A 17,209-nucleotide genomic window follows, 5' to 3' on the forward strand; every position below is an offset into this window, starting at 1 on the left:
TTACGTTCTTTACAAGATTTTCTAATAATTGGATAAACCTTATATGGAAGTGTATTACCTTAATCTTTTTACGTTCTTCTTAATTGCTAATATTCTTCTCCTTTCAACTTTTGTCTAGGTCTTAAACAGTGAGACCCTTTATCACCTTACCTCATTTTATTATGTGCAAATATTTTGACATATTTGATCGTCCAAACTCAAGAGAATAATTAATTTCATTATATCAAAGCTCCTTTCAAAAAAAAAAAAATTAATTTCATTATATCAAAGTTATCATATAAGTCATTGAAATCACTTCTCTATCTTTTTGTGGATGTCAACATTATCTTTTGTGCATACAATTTGATTCTCTCAAAAGAATGTCACGATAGGCTGCAATATTGAGTTCCTTATATCAATCTTTTCTTTAGGCTTGTGTCATGCTGGTGGTTTTAGTAATAAAACACCTCATTTACTACCAAATAAACTCTTCCTTGGTTTGAAACTCTTCCTTGGTTTGAAAAATGTCTATTCATAATATTTTTATAAAGAGTATTTAGATTATTTATTTCTCTAAATTCCAATAGTCCTTTATTACAAAGAATAAAATACATAAGGACATCCAAGTCATTTTGCACAAAGACATCTTTTTTCTTCCAAGAAAAACATCTAATCTAATCCATCCGCACAAATACTTTTATTAATTAACTTTAACCATCTTAAACATTATTCTTAACCTCACCTAGCTGTACCACACACATTACCGTCCATTCCTAATCATAATCCAATCAAACATCATACTTCACCTTATTGTGTGACAAATAAATCAGAATATCAAAAACTAAGATAATTACATTTTTTTGTCTATTCAATTTATATACACCATCATGCAAATTTATTTTATATAAGCATTTAATGATGTATTGTCATCTTATATAATGTGTACGAAAATATATAAATTATCTTATTCATTTGTTAATGTAACAACACATGATTAAATACACGTGTAAAATAATTTTATTTATAGAAATTAATTTTTTTATTTTTACCAAACATAAAATAAAAAACCAGACAGAGACTAATTGTTTTGTGGAGAGAACTCAAAACAGAAGTGTGTTTACGTATCTCTTGTTTTATTTATTGTTTTTTTTTTTCATCCTTAAAATACCAATTTTACCCTTCTAGAGAGAGAAAATAAACAACATTGTAAGAGAGAGAGAATAATTTTTTGTTCTTTTTTTGTGCTCCAATGGTTCAACTGGGAACAACACAAAGAGAAGAAAAAAAAGAAATTTTGTGTCTTTTTACGACGAGTCGCTTTAAGCCTATGATCTTGTGAAAACCCAGAAACCAATCTTTGATGCAGTAACAGAATTGGTAGATTCACTTGAATCTTTTGTGACCGTTGATTTGGTTGAAAAATGAACGGTGGTGATGATGTTGTTGCAGCAGCTCCGGCGGGTCCACCGGTTCCGTTGGAGTGGAAATTCTCTCAGGTCTTTGGTGAACGTACGGCTGGTGAAGAGGTTCAGGAAGGTAATTTGTTTGTACAACGTTGTATTTGGTTGGAAAAAGACATGTTTTTTTGTTGAGTTTGTTGGATTGGATCCAATTTTTGTGGTGGGGTTAGGGTTTGATTCGATCTGTCGTGGATCGTGTTTGGTTGGTACTATGTTGTTTTGTTGAGTAATGTTTGTTTTTGATTTTGGGTCATTGCTATTATCGGTGTTTGGTTTTTGTTTGGGGGAAAGTAGTGGGTTTGTTTGTTTTGACCGAGTGATGTTTTTTTGTTTTTGCATTGTGGATTTAGTAGATTGGATTTTGAGACTGTGAAAGTGAGATTTTTTGACTTAGTTTGTGTTTTTGGTTTGGTGTGTTGTTTTCTAGCTTTTGCTTGTGTTGTAGTCATTTATGTTGTTTACAATATAATTCTTTAGTTTGTTAATCAATTTGAGTAAGATATATTGGATCTTAAATCTTAATGTCGTGTTGCGTAGTTCGATTGGTGAGTAGTGTTGAAGTTTGATTGTTGGGTCTGATGGAATTTATGTCTTTGACAATGCAAAAGGATAAGATTTTGGTGGAGTTTGCTGGATTGGAGTTCCGGTAATGACGGTGGTGGTATCACTTGAATAGAAAATACTCAGTTTGTCGTTATAGAATGGGCGCGTGGCAATTCTCTTTGTTGAAAAGGAAACATCATTTTCTGTCAAAACAAACCAGGTGGGTCCGAGTGGTAAGGGACTCAGGCACCTTAAGTAAGTGCCAAAGGTTCGATCCTGGTTCTTGAGTATGGAGAAAAACCTGGTTTGGGAAGGGAGAACCCACCTTGCGTGCCCACTAAGTTCCCGATGGAGATTAGTCACTGCTCAATAGCGGTGAATAGTTCGTACCTAAAACATGGTTTATCAAAAAGGGAAATAAAAATGGAAATATCATTAGATTAAGTGATAGACTGATATGCCGTGCGTCATGTGAAGGTACCATTTATTAGGTGCTTTCAAGGGGAAGTGGTGAGAGTGAGCGACCTGATATTTGCAATATAGTCATTGACAGATCTGAAGTAGTTTTGTTGTAGGATAATGCGAAACTTTCTTAATTATTTGACCAAATGTCTTTCTACAGTTGACATAATTTCTGCTATCGAATTTGACAAGTCTGGTGATCATCTTGCTACTGGTGATCGTGGTGGTCGAGTGGTACTCTTTGAGAGGACAGATACAAAAGATGTAAGCCTGATTTTTGTTTAGGCAAGATTTGTTTTAGTAAAAGGAAGTGAACTTATGTTTTGCACATAGTATTGTAATATATATGTGTATGTATGTTGAAACATGCAGCATGGCGAATCTAGAAGGGATTCAGAGAGGATGGACTATTCCATCAGCAGGCATCCTGAATTCCGTTACAAAACAGAGTTTCAGAGTCACGAGCCTGAGGTAATCATCATTTTCTTGGCAATGTTTCACGGACATCCCATGCCCTAGAATATGCAACATATATAATGTGTGGTAATTGTTTCAGTTTGACTACCTTAAGAGTTTGGAGATAGAAGAGAAAATCAACAAAATCAGATGGTGCCAAATAGCTAATGGTGCCCTTTTCCTTCTCTCGACAAATGATAAAACCATCAAATTTTGGAAGGTATGAAATATATGCTCATTCGTACCATGCTCAGTGTTGTGTCTTATCAATTCATTGTTCACGAGGTTGCACTTCTGATGTGGAATTAAGTTTAATCCTGTGTTTCACATATATTCTGACAGTTTATCTGTTCTTTGAGAAATATAATTGCTTATGAGGCTCATATATCTGCTTTCTAATTGGATTCTACTTGCCGGACTTGACCTTCACAGATTACCTATCATATTTTGAATTGCTGGTGTTAATTGAAATACTGTTCAGTTAACCAAATAACTTTGCGTGTAGAGAGCGCCTTTTGAGGGTGAGCTCCTGCTTAGGCTGTTTGTTTTCAAATCCATAATATCACGGCTTCCTTTATGAAAACCTTTCCAGGACCTTAGTCGACAAATTTGTTATTGTTTACCTTCAACTGCTAAATGTTTATCATGTTAGGCGGCACCTTAATAGTTAAACACACTGAGATATGGGGAGAATTGAGAAACAAATATGAACGAAGGCCATGCTATGAAATAAAGAAATGTTACATAGTTAGCACATATTGAATAATATCAATTTGTATCTTTTTCATAAGAATAATTTGATCAGTTGGTCTTCTAGATCACCTTTTCTTATCCTTCCTTATCTGAGTGTTGAACAGGTTCAAGAAAAGAAGGTCAAGAAAGTTGCTGAGATGAATGTCGACCCTTCAAAAACAATGGGAAATGGCAGTATTGCTAGTTCAAGTAATTCAAGTAATCCTAGGCCAAGCCTTGAAAATGGAGGATATCCAGATTCAGATAGATCATACAATTATCTCAGCCCTGACTTCTCATTTCCACCGGGAGGCATACCATCACTAAGATTACCAGTGGTAGTTGTATTTATCCCTTCAACCTGTAATTCTTTTTATGATATTTGTTCATTGGGGATAAATTTCCTATGGCATGACATACTATAAACAACCAATGAATTTTTGTTTAAAAATGAAAGATTTAGAGCTCAACAATGCGTATTTTTCTTCTTTAAACTGAATACAGTTATCTTGTTTTGTTTCTTATTACTTACTAAAAGTTAAAATAACCTGGAAGATAAAGGTTGAACTCAAAGGGCTTGGCACAAGAAGCAAAACATCGCACGGAGCAATAACTATTAAAACCTCAGGGCATGCTTCCTGTGCTTAAGTGCTTTAAACAGGAGTATTTCAGTATATTTATTTTAGTAGAAATTCAACCAGCCCTGCATGAACATGAAGAAAAAGAAAGTAGAATAAGAAGTAAAAAGAAAAATATTACAGTTTGATTTCATATTTTGATTATTCCATTCCCTGTAGTTTTTTTTATTAATTTTAACATATTGTCTGACCCTGGTTCTTTAGAAGAGAAGAAACTATGTATAGTAGTTCAAGTACTTTCATTTCCAAACTAAACGAGTGCATATTTAAGATTCTGGCAGTACTAACTCATGTAAAATGTGCAGGTAAGTAGCCATGAAACCAGCTTGGTGGCTCGATGTCGTAGAGTTTATGCCCATGCTCACGATTATCATATCAATTCAATTTCAAATAACAGGTGATTTAGCTTTCTTAGTGCACATTGTATTATGCTATAGTCTAGTAAGTTTTGTCTTTTTGGAATCTGGTGCTTTACTTGATGACTATGAGTTTCTGTACCTTATTTTTTACTTATTTTTTCATAGTTTTATAGATACTGATCAAATTTGGATGGTGTCATGTTGCTCTTACCTTATAGTGATGGTGAAACTTTCATATCAGCCGATGATTTGCGAATAAATCTCTGGAACCTGGAAATAAGCAGTCAAAGTTTTAATATTGTTGATGTAAAGCCTGCAAACATGGAGGATCTGACAGGTAAGCTTGATTATAAATTTGTACTCGTGGCGTAAACATTTCTCTGGTTGTAGAACACTAAAACTATTTAGTTCAACTTCATATTGTTGAAGAATATATTACAAGTTTTAGTTGACCGACTAACGGCTGCTCAAATGCTCACGACCCTGACTTAGACTGATAGCCTGATGATTCAAGCTGGACCAATCCATTTAATTTTGGTTGGACCTCGGTTGATCTTATAAGTTGAGCTGGGTAGCTCAAATTTACGAACCAAAGAAAATATTTGGCTCACACTTCATTACACATCAAGTAGAACCAACCCAAGTCGATGTCATATATTCATAACTTTTTCTAGATCATCGCACCCAATTTTTCAGTATCAGTAGAAATTGGTCACATTATGGTGATTGAAAGAACTAGATGTTGTGTTAGGACCCCAAATGTGAGTATGGGCCCAAATAGGGAATTAACATACCAACTGCTCAAGTCTGTCCATCATGTGACAAGTCTATACAAGGAAGGATCATATTGAGAATGCTGCCGTGGCTAGGAGTGAGTGCACATGTGAGTTGCGTGATGAATTCTATTATATTGGAATGTGAGAGAGAGTAAGAGGGTATCTTGGAGAGTATGAGTTTGTTATGGACAGTTGGCATCATGCCTCTGTAGGAGCTTTGCTCTGTGGGCATTATGTTACTTTATTATTTAGATATTAGTATAAGAAATAACATACTACTTGTTTTTTCATTACGGGTATAACCTTCTTCTGTTAATTGCTATCACGTGAATCAGGTTCACATCATGCTTCCTTTCAATTATTTGGTCGTCAATATCCCAACAAGATAGATAATTGTTGTGTGGTATGCCTGACTATGCTACGTGATATAATCTTAGTGAGTTTAATTGCGTAATGTGTGCTACTTTCATAGAATGCAATTTTGCACTAGTTCACTCTACTTTTTCTCTTTAAATTTGCAGTTTAAATTATGTATTGTCTTAACTTAGGGCCAATCTCGCACTAGTCCAGCTAGCCTAGAATCAAGTTGACAATTTAGACTAGGGTCTTGGGTTGGGACCGGGCTCCTAAAATTCATCCAGTCAAGGTATCAGGTCAAGTCAAACCTGGTCCTTTAGGGCAAAGCGAAGGAGTCACCCGCTTTCATTTGTTGCCAGCTCGTTCTTGTTTTTATAGTATTGATTGAGCCATGTTCCTTTATATTATTATTGTAGAGGTTATAACATCAGCAGAGTTCCACCCCACACATTGTAATACGTTGGCGTATAGCAGTTCAAAGGGTTCAATCCGTTTAATTGATTTGCGGCAATCAGCATTATGTGATTCTCATGCCAAACTGTAAGCACATCTTCTGTAGTTCTATTTATGTTCTTGTGTTAATCTTGTTGATTCCTATCAAATAAGTATCCCTCTTCTCTCATACAGCTTACATTTTTAACATGTCGAGATGATAGAAAAAAGTACTGGAAAGATGATTTTGATGTGGATCATTAAACTGTTGCTTGTGTTAAAAAAAAAAAATGATTTTGAAGCCTATTGTTGTATGCATTCATGCACTTTCATATACTTTCTAGACCCTAATAGGTAATGCCCTTTGGTGCAGATTTGAGGAACAAGAGGCCCCAGGTTCCAGATCATTTTTCACAGAGATAATTGCTTCTATATCTGACATAAAATTTGGGAAAGATGGAAGATACATACTGAGCCGCGATTACATGACTTTAAAGGTTTGAACTTTGAAGTTTTACGATTTCGAAATCCACGTTTCTGTTAAAGCTTTCACAATATCTTGGACTTCAGAAATAGGCCCCTTAATTTTGTCTATCGAAATCCTTTAACTTTTAAAAAGCCCCCCAATAGTTAATTTTTGCTAAAAAGATTAATACTATTATATTTTTCAATCTAGAAACGAAAGAATTGACATTTGAAAATATTTAGTTAAACTGGTGGAAATATGGATTGACTTCAGTAAAAAAGTGATTGACTAACTTACAGTAATAACAACCTATCCTTTTCCCACTAGATGAAATCGGCTGAATGGATCAAACTATGCCAGAATTTCTTGAGACGAGATTCTACTATCTCTAAATTTCCTTCTAAGCTTTAGCAGTACTTTTCTATCACATATTACACCCAAAGCACTCCTTTTTGCCCATCCTGTTTGGACACTATATTTGATATCTCTTTCTACCTACTTGTCATTTGTGTGAGGGACTTTAGGTACTTAGATTGTGGTATTGTCTACGCTTCAATTTTCACCTCCAAGCTAGGATTTGTCTCTTGCTAAATTTGCAAATATTTTCTTTTACGTCTATTCAGGCAGATTTATAAATGGGCTATGTGGCTATTACAACATTTTTCAAGCTTTAAGGGGGTAAAAGGCCAAATCTTAAAGTTGATTTGTGCTTTTGCTTATTTTGGGTGGGGATACTTTGTAGTTCTTCTATTCAAATTATCATTATTGATTTAGGTTTTTTGTTCCTTAAAAATTCAATTCTTTTGTAGACTCGCTGACTTAAGTTTCATCTCATTTCACTCATCTTTCCTTGTTTGTCAGTTGTGGGACATTAATATGGATTCAGGTCCAGTTGCAACTTATCAGGTTCATGAGTATCTAAGACCTAAGGTTAGGTTCCTGTTGTGATGATGAACATTGTATTTCTTTCTGCTGCTCTATTGAGTTATAACATGCTATGCTTTTGTTTGAACATGCCAGCTTTGTGATTTATATGAAAATGATTCGATATTTGATAAGTTCGAGTGTTGTCTGAGTGGTGATGGATTGCGAGTAGCAACTGGTTCTTACAGGTGTGTGATACAAACTTAATCTGTGGTTCATTTGTCACTGGAATTTGTTTATCCTGCATGTTACTATTCTATTTTGTTTCATTTGATACCAGCAATTTATTCCGAGTATTTGGCTGTGCTCCTGGAAGTACTGAAGCTACTACTTTGGAAGCCAGTAAAAACCCAATGAGGTAATTTTATTCAAGCATAGTTTTCACTTTCAGTTAGGCATTGTGGCATGTGAAATGATTTTTGTTCAACCAAATTTAGACAACTTTTTAAGTTGTTAATGCAGATCAAAGTAGGCGGTTAATTACGTTTAGCAGATGGTTAATGGATATTACAAACGTCGAAATCCATTAACCACCAACATAACTTAATTAATCATGAATTTGAACGTGGTTAATTATTATTTTAAGGTGTTCAACTTCATTTAGATTAGAATACCTGAAAATTGTGGGTAACATAACCACGTTCAAATTCATGGTTAAAAAAATCATTTTAATGGTTAATGAGTTTTAACACCTAGAATATCTACTATTCTACTAACCATCTATTGAATGTAATTAACTACTTATTTTAACTGCGTTAGCCACCTAGTTTGTTGCCGTTTTGTTGTTCAAATAACAAAACTGTTGAATCTATATTAACTTGTGCAATCTGTCAGACGACAAGTTCCGACACCCTCAAGGCCGTCTCGATCACTGGGAAATAGTATAACACGAGTTGTACGACGGGGTCAGTTTTCTTTCATTTTCCCTTGTCTGATAAATTTCATCATATTTTTTGTTTCTTACTATATAAAATATAAATTTCAAATTTCATAAACAGGAGCGGAAAACCCTGGGGTTGATGCAAACGGGAATTCGTTTGATTTCACGACAAAGTTGTTGCACTTAGCATGGCATCCATCTGAAAATTCAATCGCCTGTGCTGCTGCAAATAGCTTGTACATGTACTATGCATAAAGAGAGAGATGATGAAGATGACTTACATGCATTTTGCTTGTGGAGAAGGCCTCTTTTCCCTTCATACAAACCACTAAGTTGGAAGCTACATTAACTCTCACACTACAGGTGCCCTTCAGAGCTTTTAGACAAGATCCAGAAGTGGCTGTTTCCCAATTCTGGGGTAGGAGAAGAAGACCTTTTTTTTTCTTTCTTCTTTTTGTTTCGCGGTTCTCCTTTTCGACCCTAATATTCTTTCTCCTATTTCTGCATCTTCTTCTGAAAGAGAAGGAGGTGCAGTGCATGTTTCAAATTGTGTTTTGGCTTGCAAGTGAAGATGAAAAATGTGATTGTAGCTCTCCTACAACAGATACTAAAGGATGTTCAATATCTGCCACTAGGGAAGTTTATTAAAAAAATGTAGCTTTTATTTTTGTTAATTTTAGCACAGATATCTCTGTGAGATGGAGCAGTTAAAACCTCTAGTACGTCATTTTTTCATTGATTATTTTTGTGTTGGAATTCTATCTGACATGTTTCAATAGTCTTTGTTTTGCTGTAACTGTTAATCTTTGTGTAAAAGGTAATAAGTTTGCCATGTAAAAACATTTTTTGTTGTGTGTCTCTATGATATGACCTGAATCAACTTGCTCATCATCGAGAAGTTGCACGGTGCAGTAGTTGTGGGCACCGTTAGTTCTAATGGTGCTCACTGCTGATGTCGGAGATCCAAATCCGATCTGATAACATTTCTCCTAAACCAACCAACCCAAACATGACTCATATTTTAGCCACCTTTAGCTCAAACTGTGTTTAATAATTTGATCAGGCAATAATTGAATGAATTGTTTCCAATTGGTAAACTCCATCATTTTGTAACATGTCAATAATGATGCAATGTACAACAGCACGCCAATTATTCAAAGTATTTAGTTTTTTGTCAATAATTTATGAACAGTATATTCTTACATCCATGTAAAAATCTCAATTATTAGTATTTGGATAAATATTTTTTAAGAGAAAGAACAACGATTAATTTTGTTATCATAAAAACCAATTTCAAAATCTTATTTTTTTTTTAAGGGTTCCCTTTTTTTTAATGATTCATTTTGCTAACTCCAAAAAGAGATTACATAAGTTGATTCTTTTTGTTTTGTTTGAGGCAATGACATAAAGTTTTTTTTTTGTTGTCTTTAAACAATGTGACAAACACTATCAAAAACTTACACACACAACTGTGATATCCTGTGTTCGAACTCGAGTGATGTCTAACCTAACAATATGGACAATGACATAAGTTTTGTTATTCAAAAAGTATATTACATCTTTTTTAGTAAAACAAGTTTCTCACATGGGAAAAGAGGTTAACTTTGTCATTTTTCTTTCAAAATTTTATCATGTTATTTTATTGTATTTCTTAATCTTATGCAACAACCATAAATTGGCATTTATTTTAAAACGGACGGAATACATTTTTCTGTTGGAGCAATACAAACACTATATCCAAAAACCACCCTGGGTTGAAAAATATCAATTATCTATGTCTAATATTAAAAGGAGTATGAAATATTTGAAAAACTTCACGGTAAAAAGATGCGTTTAAAATTCAAGGGTGGACATTTGTTAAAGAAGACAAAAATAATAGTTTTGTATTGAAAACAATGATTTTTAAACTTTTAAAAAGTTAAGTTCACTATTCTCCAACATAATATTTTTACATTTGTTTACTTAATCAATGTTCCAACAATACTCTATTTAACATTTTCCAAAATTCAATTGGACATTGAGCTTAGCTTGTTACACATTCTTTTTTAATAAACAAAGGTAACGAAAGAAAAACCAAGTTGATTGAGCTCCAGTGGCAAGGCGCTCCTTCCAAGGATGTACCTGGGGAATACCGGGTTCTATTCCTAGGAGAAATAACGCTTGGCTAGTACGCATGCCTCTACGCACGAGCCGGATTAGTCGTCCACCTTTAGTGGGTCGGAAACCGGTGCGAAAGCAAAAAAAAAAAAAAGTAATCCAAGACCTAGAATTAAAATACTTAATCTTGCATGTGATTTAGAAGAGGTGGCACATACTTGGTCATTTTTCATTTAAATTCTTATGACTTTTTCTTAACAGATCCATGAAACTTGTATCTAACTACCAATACCATATTTAGTGGACAAAACAAACCAACGTTACAAACGGTAATCCAAGACTAAATTCACTCATTTCTTGCAAATTGCTTTGATCATCAACTTTCAGGTACTGATATCAAATTCTGTCAAAAAAAGGTACTGCAACGAAATACATTAATGTGCATACTCTTTTTGTCACGTAACTTGCTAGTTAAGTAATTGTTTCATCTAAATCAAATTTCATTTTCACATTGTGTTTAGATGATGAGGATCCATAGAACCATGACATCATTGCACGTTACACCCGTAAGGTACATTGTGTTTATTATTACTTGAATTTCGAGTAATTTGAGTTTTTTTAAATTTATAACGTGTAACTCATGATTTCTCCAACAAAATCCGCATGTTTCATCCAAATTTGTGTATATAATAAAATGTGCTTCGTATATGGAGTTTTTTTTTAGTGTACAATGGATGGAGGCAAGGAGGTTTGTGTGTGGAAAATTTAAGAAAACATAATTATGGGGTTTGAATAAAACTTATTCAATAAATGTTTCACTTTTGCTTATATATTTTGACATTTTTTGCATAGTGAACTCATGACTTCAAAGATTCCTCAGCTGCAATTAAAGGTGACTCAAGCAATGAGGTTTGTGTGTGAAAATTTTAGGAAAACATTATTATGGGATTAAAACTTATTCAATAAATGCCTCACCTTTGCTTATATCTCTTGCTACTTTTGTATAGAAAATCCATGACATCAAATATTCCTCATCAACAAACAAAGGTGACTCAAGTAAAGAGGTTTGTGTATGAAAATTTCGGAAAAACACAATTATGCGATTTGAATAAAACTTATTCAATAAATGTTTCACCTTTGCTTATATATCTTGATACTTTTGTACAGTGAATCCATGACATCCAAGACTCCTCAGCATCAATCAAAGATGACTCAAACAATGAGGTTTGTGTGTGAAAATTTTAGAGAAACAATCATGAGGTTGGAATAAAACTTATTCAATAATTTTTCACCCTTAAGTATCTTGATACTTTTGTATAGTGAATTCATGACATCAGAGATTCCTCAGCAGCAATCGAAGATGGCTGAAGCAATGAGGTTTGCATGTGAAAATTTTAGATAAACACAATTGTAAAATTTGAATAAAACTTATTCAACAGTATATTTTTCACCCTTATATATGTTGATACTTTTGTATATATAGTGAACTCAAGAAATCAGAGATTCCTCAGCAACAATCAAAGGTGACTCAGACAACAAGGTTTGTGTCTGAATTTTTAAAAAAAAAACACAATAATGAGATTTGAATAAAACTTATTCAATAAATTTTTCATCTTTATGTATCTTAACATACTTTTGTATAGTATCATGACATCAAAGATTCCGGAGCTGCAATCAAAGGCGACTCAAGCGTCAGCAGAAGTGGCAAACCATATAAATTCACATTTCAAGCTGTTGATGGAGCAGAACAAACACCATGTCCAAGAACCACCTACTATTGAAAAGTGTCAATTACTGGCCAAACAATTGTTCTATACTCGACTTGCCAGGTTTGTTGCATACGAATTAAATCCTATATATTCTTAAGAATCACGAGCAACTAAAATTTTATCATTGGGAAAATAAAATTTAACATTTTCTTAAGAATCGCGCACAACTAAAATGAAACAGTTATAATGAGACTGAGGAAATATTGAACTTGTTATTTTGTATTTTTGCAGTATTCCTCATCGTTACGATTCATTCTGGAAGGAATTGGACTCTTGTAAGAACATAATGAATAACATGAATGATTTAAACATGGAGAAAATTGGCACAGCTGCTTTATTCGGACTTGAGTGTTATCTTTGGTATTGTGGGGGTGAAATAATTGGCAGAGGATTTACATTCACCGGCTACTATGTTTAAGTGGAGTGGAACTATCCAATAAGACATTACTAGTTCTGCTAGTTTAAGGGCCTTGCTAACCAGAGGCACTGGTTAAAGAATCCTTAAATAAAAATTGTCTTAAGAATGTAAGTCTATATTTTCGATGAAGTAATAATTACATTATCATTTTATAAAAATTTTACCTGTTTTGGTTGTTTAACCAATGTTCAACGACATTGATTAGCATTCGATCACAATTTATTTGATCCACCTTAATTTCATGTCTTGAAATGACAATTCAATTCGATATGGCGAGCATAATTATAGTTATATCTAACATTTGTGAATGTTCATATTGCTTTAAGGCTAGACCATTTTATTTTAAATAATGAATTATTTCCCTTTGCTTCTTGTGTTTTCTAGCTACTAGAGGAATTTTGGGGAATTGTCTATGATCTTAAAAGGGCCATGTAATATTTGAAAGCTTCAAGCAGAGACTCTTTTGAAATTCAATTGGACATTTAGCATAGCTTGTTAAACTTTTTTTTCTTCTTTCTAAACAAAGGAAATGACAAGAAAGAGTAGTAAGCATAACAAGAAAATAAACTATAATTAAGAGGAGACACAGCTACAAATATTCAAAGTTAAAGTTAGATTTTGTGGAATGAGTAGTGCAAAAAACAATATGGAGAGGATCCCAACTCTAATCAATATAGGTGAAATAAGAATTGTGAATTTCATCATAAAAAAGTCGTCTTCCTCTCCCTCAAGCTAAAATATGTCTATTAACTAATATTCCAATAATGTCTTTGTCATGGTCAATGCAATTGGGGGTTGGCATTCATTTATTAATTAATTAATGTAGAAATTCTTACAAATTAAATGTAGAAATGTTATAACATTTGGAGGACAAGGATCCATAAAAAAAAGATTAATTTGTAAACTAAGGGCAATGTAGAATGTTCATACACATGCATTCAATCAAATCACAATAAATATATCATTTTTTTCTTTGAGGGAAAATATGTCACTTTTTAAAAGGTTCACACATTGGGGAAGCATTGGGTCTTTACCATGCTCTCCAATGGGTGAGTGATATGCACCTTGATAATATGGATTTTAAAGTTGACTCTGAAATCACAAAAGATGCTCTTTACTCGGGTCGGGAAGACATAACTAAAGTCGGTAACATTATCACTGCTTCCCGGTCTTTGCTCTCGTCCAAGTTTGCCAACTCTCGGGTGGAGTTTGTTTGGCGACAAGCTAATGTGGTGGCTCATACTCTTGCAGGGGAGGCCACTTTTCTTGCTAGTCCAGCTATTTATTTTCATATACCCAATTGTATTGAAACTTTGATTACTAATGAAATGCTATAAGCACTTTTCTCTAAAAAAAAAAAAAAAGGTTCACACACACACATATATATACTAAAGGTGGTATATTGTAGTGCGTTGAATTATTGATACTTAACACATTAACAAAATATATAAGATACATTGGCATACATATATATTTAAAGGGTTATGTTACAAGCCACCCTTTGGTGGTGTCTTTTATCAAGTCACACCTTAAGGTGTGATTTTCGCTTTTTAGTTATAACTTTGCTAAAAGACACCTTCATAAACGTAAGTTGGTGTCTTTTCGCAAATGCTCATAGAGTAACTTGATAAAAGACACCTTCACAAAAGGTGTCTTCTATCATAACCCATATTTAAATATATAGTTATCTTGTAATAACTAACAAATTAAACGAATACCACATCTACCACACCATTTTAGTTCGGTACCACATTAATGTCTTTTAATCATCAAATGAACAAAACAATGGCTCAAAACAAATTATATAGATAAATAGAAGAAAAAAGTAATCAAAACAGGCCCTTGTAGACAATGCATTTGCTACCCCTTCATAGCTTCAAAATTATCTGCAAAATAATTGAAAGATACATCTATTTAATTTGTATAGCTTACATAATGATGACTTAAACCTATAATATTCACCTTTTGATAACTATATATTCATACCTTGTATGCCTGCAATCTGCAACTTTCCAAATACTTCTAGATAATACTACCTCCGTCCCTAATTATAAGACCCTTTTGTGAAATTTTTTTGTCCCTTTTTATAAGACCCCTTTGCTATTTCCAACTACATTAATTATTTCTTTACATACATGCCCCTATTTATTATACATCTTTTTCTTCAATCAACAATAAATAACATATGGAAAACATAAACTAACTCTTTCTCTTAAGGATAAAATTGTAAAAACAATAGTGATTACAAACAACTTTAATATAAATATCCACTTTCTTAATTCCCGTGATTTTAACAAAAGGGTCCTATAATTAGGGACGGAGGTAGTATATGCTTTTGATTCAGAATACACTATGAAGAGAAGATTCCAAAAGCCTCTGGTGTTTGTTGGAAGGAAATTTTGAAATTAACCTAATGGATGGATAAACAAAGAGTGAGTATCAACTTATTAATTAATAATCTTGTTTATGTTTAAAAAGATAAATTAAAAAAAAGTAAATGGTTAACGAAATTGAGGCCTGGTTTGTTTACCCATAAGAACAGTGTTTTTAGAGAACCCATGAGAATAGTTGTTTCTTTAACATTACTACTGATTCAAACTACACTACGTGGAAGATGATTCCTTAAGCCTCCCGTGTTCCTTGGGGGGATATTTTTGAAATTATTCTAATGAATGGGTAAACAAAAATCATGGCATTTAGCTAAAAAATTGTAGTTGATTGGTCCTTTAAGTTAATTTGGTTTTCTCTAACACATAAGTCCTCTAAGATGTTTGATGATGATACATGTCACATCATCATTTAACCGCCACATCATCATTTTTGTAACGTTTGGTTAACATAATGACTAAATTGAAAATGTTTACAAACTTAAAAGACTTATGTGTGACCAAAATAACTTAAAAATCAATCTGTTACAAACCTCAAATTTAAAGGACCCATGATGTAATTTAACCTAAAATATATATAAAACTTATAAGTGGTATAAAATTTAAAGTGCAACGCACGGAATGCTTTTGAACTCTGTTATAAAATATATTTTTAATGACACACATTAATTTAAAATATTAAGAATATAGAAGCCCTATAAACCCATGTTTTTTAGGAATATGAAAGTTCAGACTTTACGAAATAGAAATTTAAATCAAATATTTATAGCCTCCCATATTTTGGAATTTTGTTCCATTTAAAAAGGGAAATCTAATCCCAATCAATAGAGTTGATTCATTGTGTAATATCTCAAGATATATGACAATCGTGCAATCTCAATGTAACCTTGTCTATTCTAAAGAACATGTAGTATAAGAAGTGCAGGAGGGTTACATCTACATCACCAATGTAGAAACACTACATATGTAAATCTAAATTAAGATAGTAGCATAAATAGATTCTCAAACAATAATGCACATTGAATTTGGTCCTTCGTAGATAAACTCCCTTCATGCACCTAACTTCACTTGTACATTAACTAATATACCAAGTCTTCTTACCCAACAACATAGTGCTTTCCTAGTAAATCCTATAGCACTTCAAAACAAAAGTTCATTAACCCTCAATAAAATAACATACGCAAGGAAAATTTTAAAAGCAAGCATTTGCAATTCCTTTTAAGCTTTAGTTTAAATTTAAAAGAAAGATGTTATTTGGTATGTAGTGAGAGAAGATGCTTTCTGCAAATCATATTAATTAAAGATGGCGTACATTTTAATTTTGAAAAATATATGTATATGTATGACATAATATTATAGTAAAGAATTGAGATGGTGACAAATGATAGTCAAAGAAGAAAGAAGATGAAAAAGGAAAGGTTCACACTCTCTTTTTTGTTTGAAATGCTCGATATAAAGTTATTTCACTCACGGGTTAGCTGAGCAATCTTTTTTGTTTGAAATGCTTGATATATAGTTATTTCACTTCCACGGATTAGCTGAGCAATTTAAGCAACGCCGTTGATATTGAATTTAAAATTTTATATACGAAGATAAGCACACTATTAAAAAAAAGATTTTGATGATAAACACTTGTGTGAGATGATTGAAAAATGTGGCAAATAACCCAGACTAAATAAAGCCTTATAGCCCCCATGTTTTTGGGAAGGTAAATTGAGAAATTAAAGAATGATTGAACAATATTTAGGGTTAAATATGTTTTTGGTCCCTATAAATATGTCAACTTTTCGTTTTAGTCCCTCTAAAATTTTCCTTCAACTTTTGGTCCCTATAAAATTTTCAATCACTACTTTTGGTCCCTATTTTCAACTTAATTTATGTATTTTTTAATGAAATTGTGCAGAAATGCGTAAAATATTCTAAAACAATTTCTTGAAAAAAATTAGAATTTTTTAACAAAACACAAATTAAATATGAATTTTTAACCGTAAAAAATATAAAAATTCATATTAAATTCATGTTTTGTTAAAAAATTCTAAATTTTTTTTGGAGTGATTCTTATAATATTTTGAAT

General features: G+C 32.8%; 2 protein-coding genes across 3 annotated transcripts; both read left to right on the forward strand.

Annotated features, from left to right (window-relative positions):
- Positions 1-1,245: 1,245 nt before the first annotated feature.
- LOC146951204 (serine/threonine protein phosphatase 2A 55 kDa regulatory subunit B beta isoform) lies at positions 1,246-9,304 on the forward strand. Of its 2 annotated transcripts, none has more exons than XM_085747191.1 (14): positions 1,246-1,515; positions 2,605-2,708; positions 2,817-2,915; positions 3,001-3,120; positions 3,758-3,973; positions 4,576-4,667; positions 4,848-4,966; positions 6,179-6,302; positions 6,568-6,691; positions 7,522-7,590; positions 7,681-7,772; positions 7,865-7,942; positions 8,419-8,489; positions 8,583-9,304. In XM_085747191.1, the coding sequence occupies exons 1-14, from the start codon at positions 1,401-1,403 to the stop codon at positions 8,717-8,719; spliced, it is 1,560 nt and encodes a 519-aa protein (XP_085603317.1). In that variant the 5' UTR covers positions 1,246-1,400; the 3' UTR covers positions 8,720-9,304. The 2 variants fall into 2 exon arrangements, with proteins under 2 accessions (XP_085603317.1, XP_085603318.1); XM_085747192.1 differs by having other exon boundaries at positions 3,758-3,970.
- Positions 9,305-10,866: 1,562 nt separating this feature from the next.
- Positions 10,867-13,039, forward strand: LOC146951205 (uncharacterized). The gene is made up of 9 exons (XM_085747193.1): positions 10,867-10,977; positions 11,083-11,132; positions 11,414-11,470; positions 11,569-11,625; positions 11,729-11,785; positions 11,882-11,938; positions 12,045-12,101; positions 12,205-12,390; positions 12,562-13,039. The coding sequence occupies exons 2-9, from the start codon at positions 11,083-11,085 to the stop codon at positions 12,746-12,748; spliced, it is 708 nt and encodes a 235-aa protein (XP_085603319.1). The 5' UTR covers positions 10,867-10,977; the 3' UTR covers positions 12,749-13,039.
- The last annotated feature ends 4,170 nt before the right edge of the window (positions 13,040-17,209 follow it).

Source organism: Medicago sativa, chromosome 2 (assembly GCF_051527215.1).
Source record: "Medicago sativa cultivar Bolivia chromosome 2, Bolivia_mono, whole genome shotgun sequence".
Taxonomy (NCBI): Eukaryota; Viridiplantae; Streptophyta; class Magnoliopsida; order Fabales; family Fabaceae; genus Medicago; species Medicago sativa.

Bases quoted from the DNA above. Each gene is read 5' to 3' on its own strand.
- LOC146951205 (XM_085747193.1), top strand. From the start codon at position 11,083: ATGATGAGGATCCATAGAACCATGACATCATTGCACGTTACACCCGTA. The intron at 11,626-11,728 runs GTTTGTGTATGA...ACTTTTGTACAG, and splicing joins AAGGTGACTCAAGTAAAGAG to TGAATCCATGACATCCAAGA. The intron at 11,786-11,881 runs GTTTGTGTGTGA...ACTTTTGTATAG, and splicing joins AAGATGACTCAAACAATGAG to TGAATTCATGACATCAGAGA.
- LOC146951204 (XM_085747191.1), top strand. From the start codon at position 1,401: ATGAACGGTGGTGATGATGTTGTTGCAGCAGCTCCGGCGGGTCCACCG. The intron at 1,516-2,604 runs GTAATTTGTTTG...GTCTTTCTACAG, and splicing joins TGGTGAAGAGGTTCAGGAAG to TTGACATAATTTCTGCTATC. The intron at 2,709-2,816 runs GTAAGCCTGATT...TGAAACATGCAG, and splicing joins AGAGGACAGATACAAAAGAT to CATGGCGAATCTAGAAGGGA.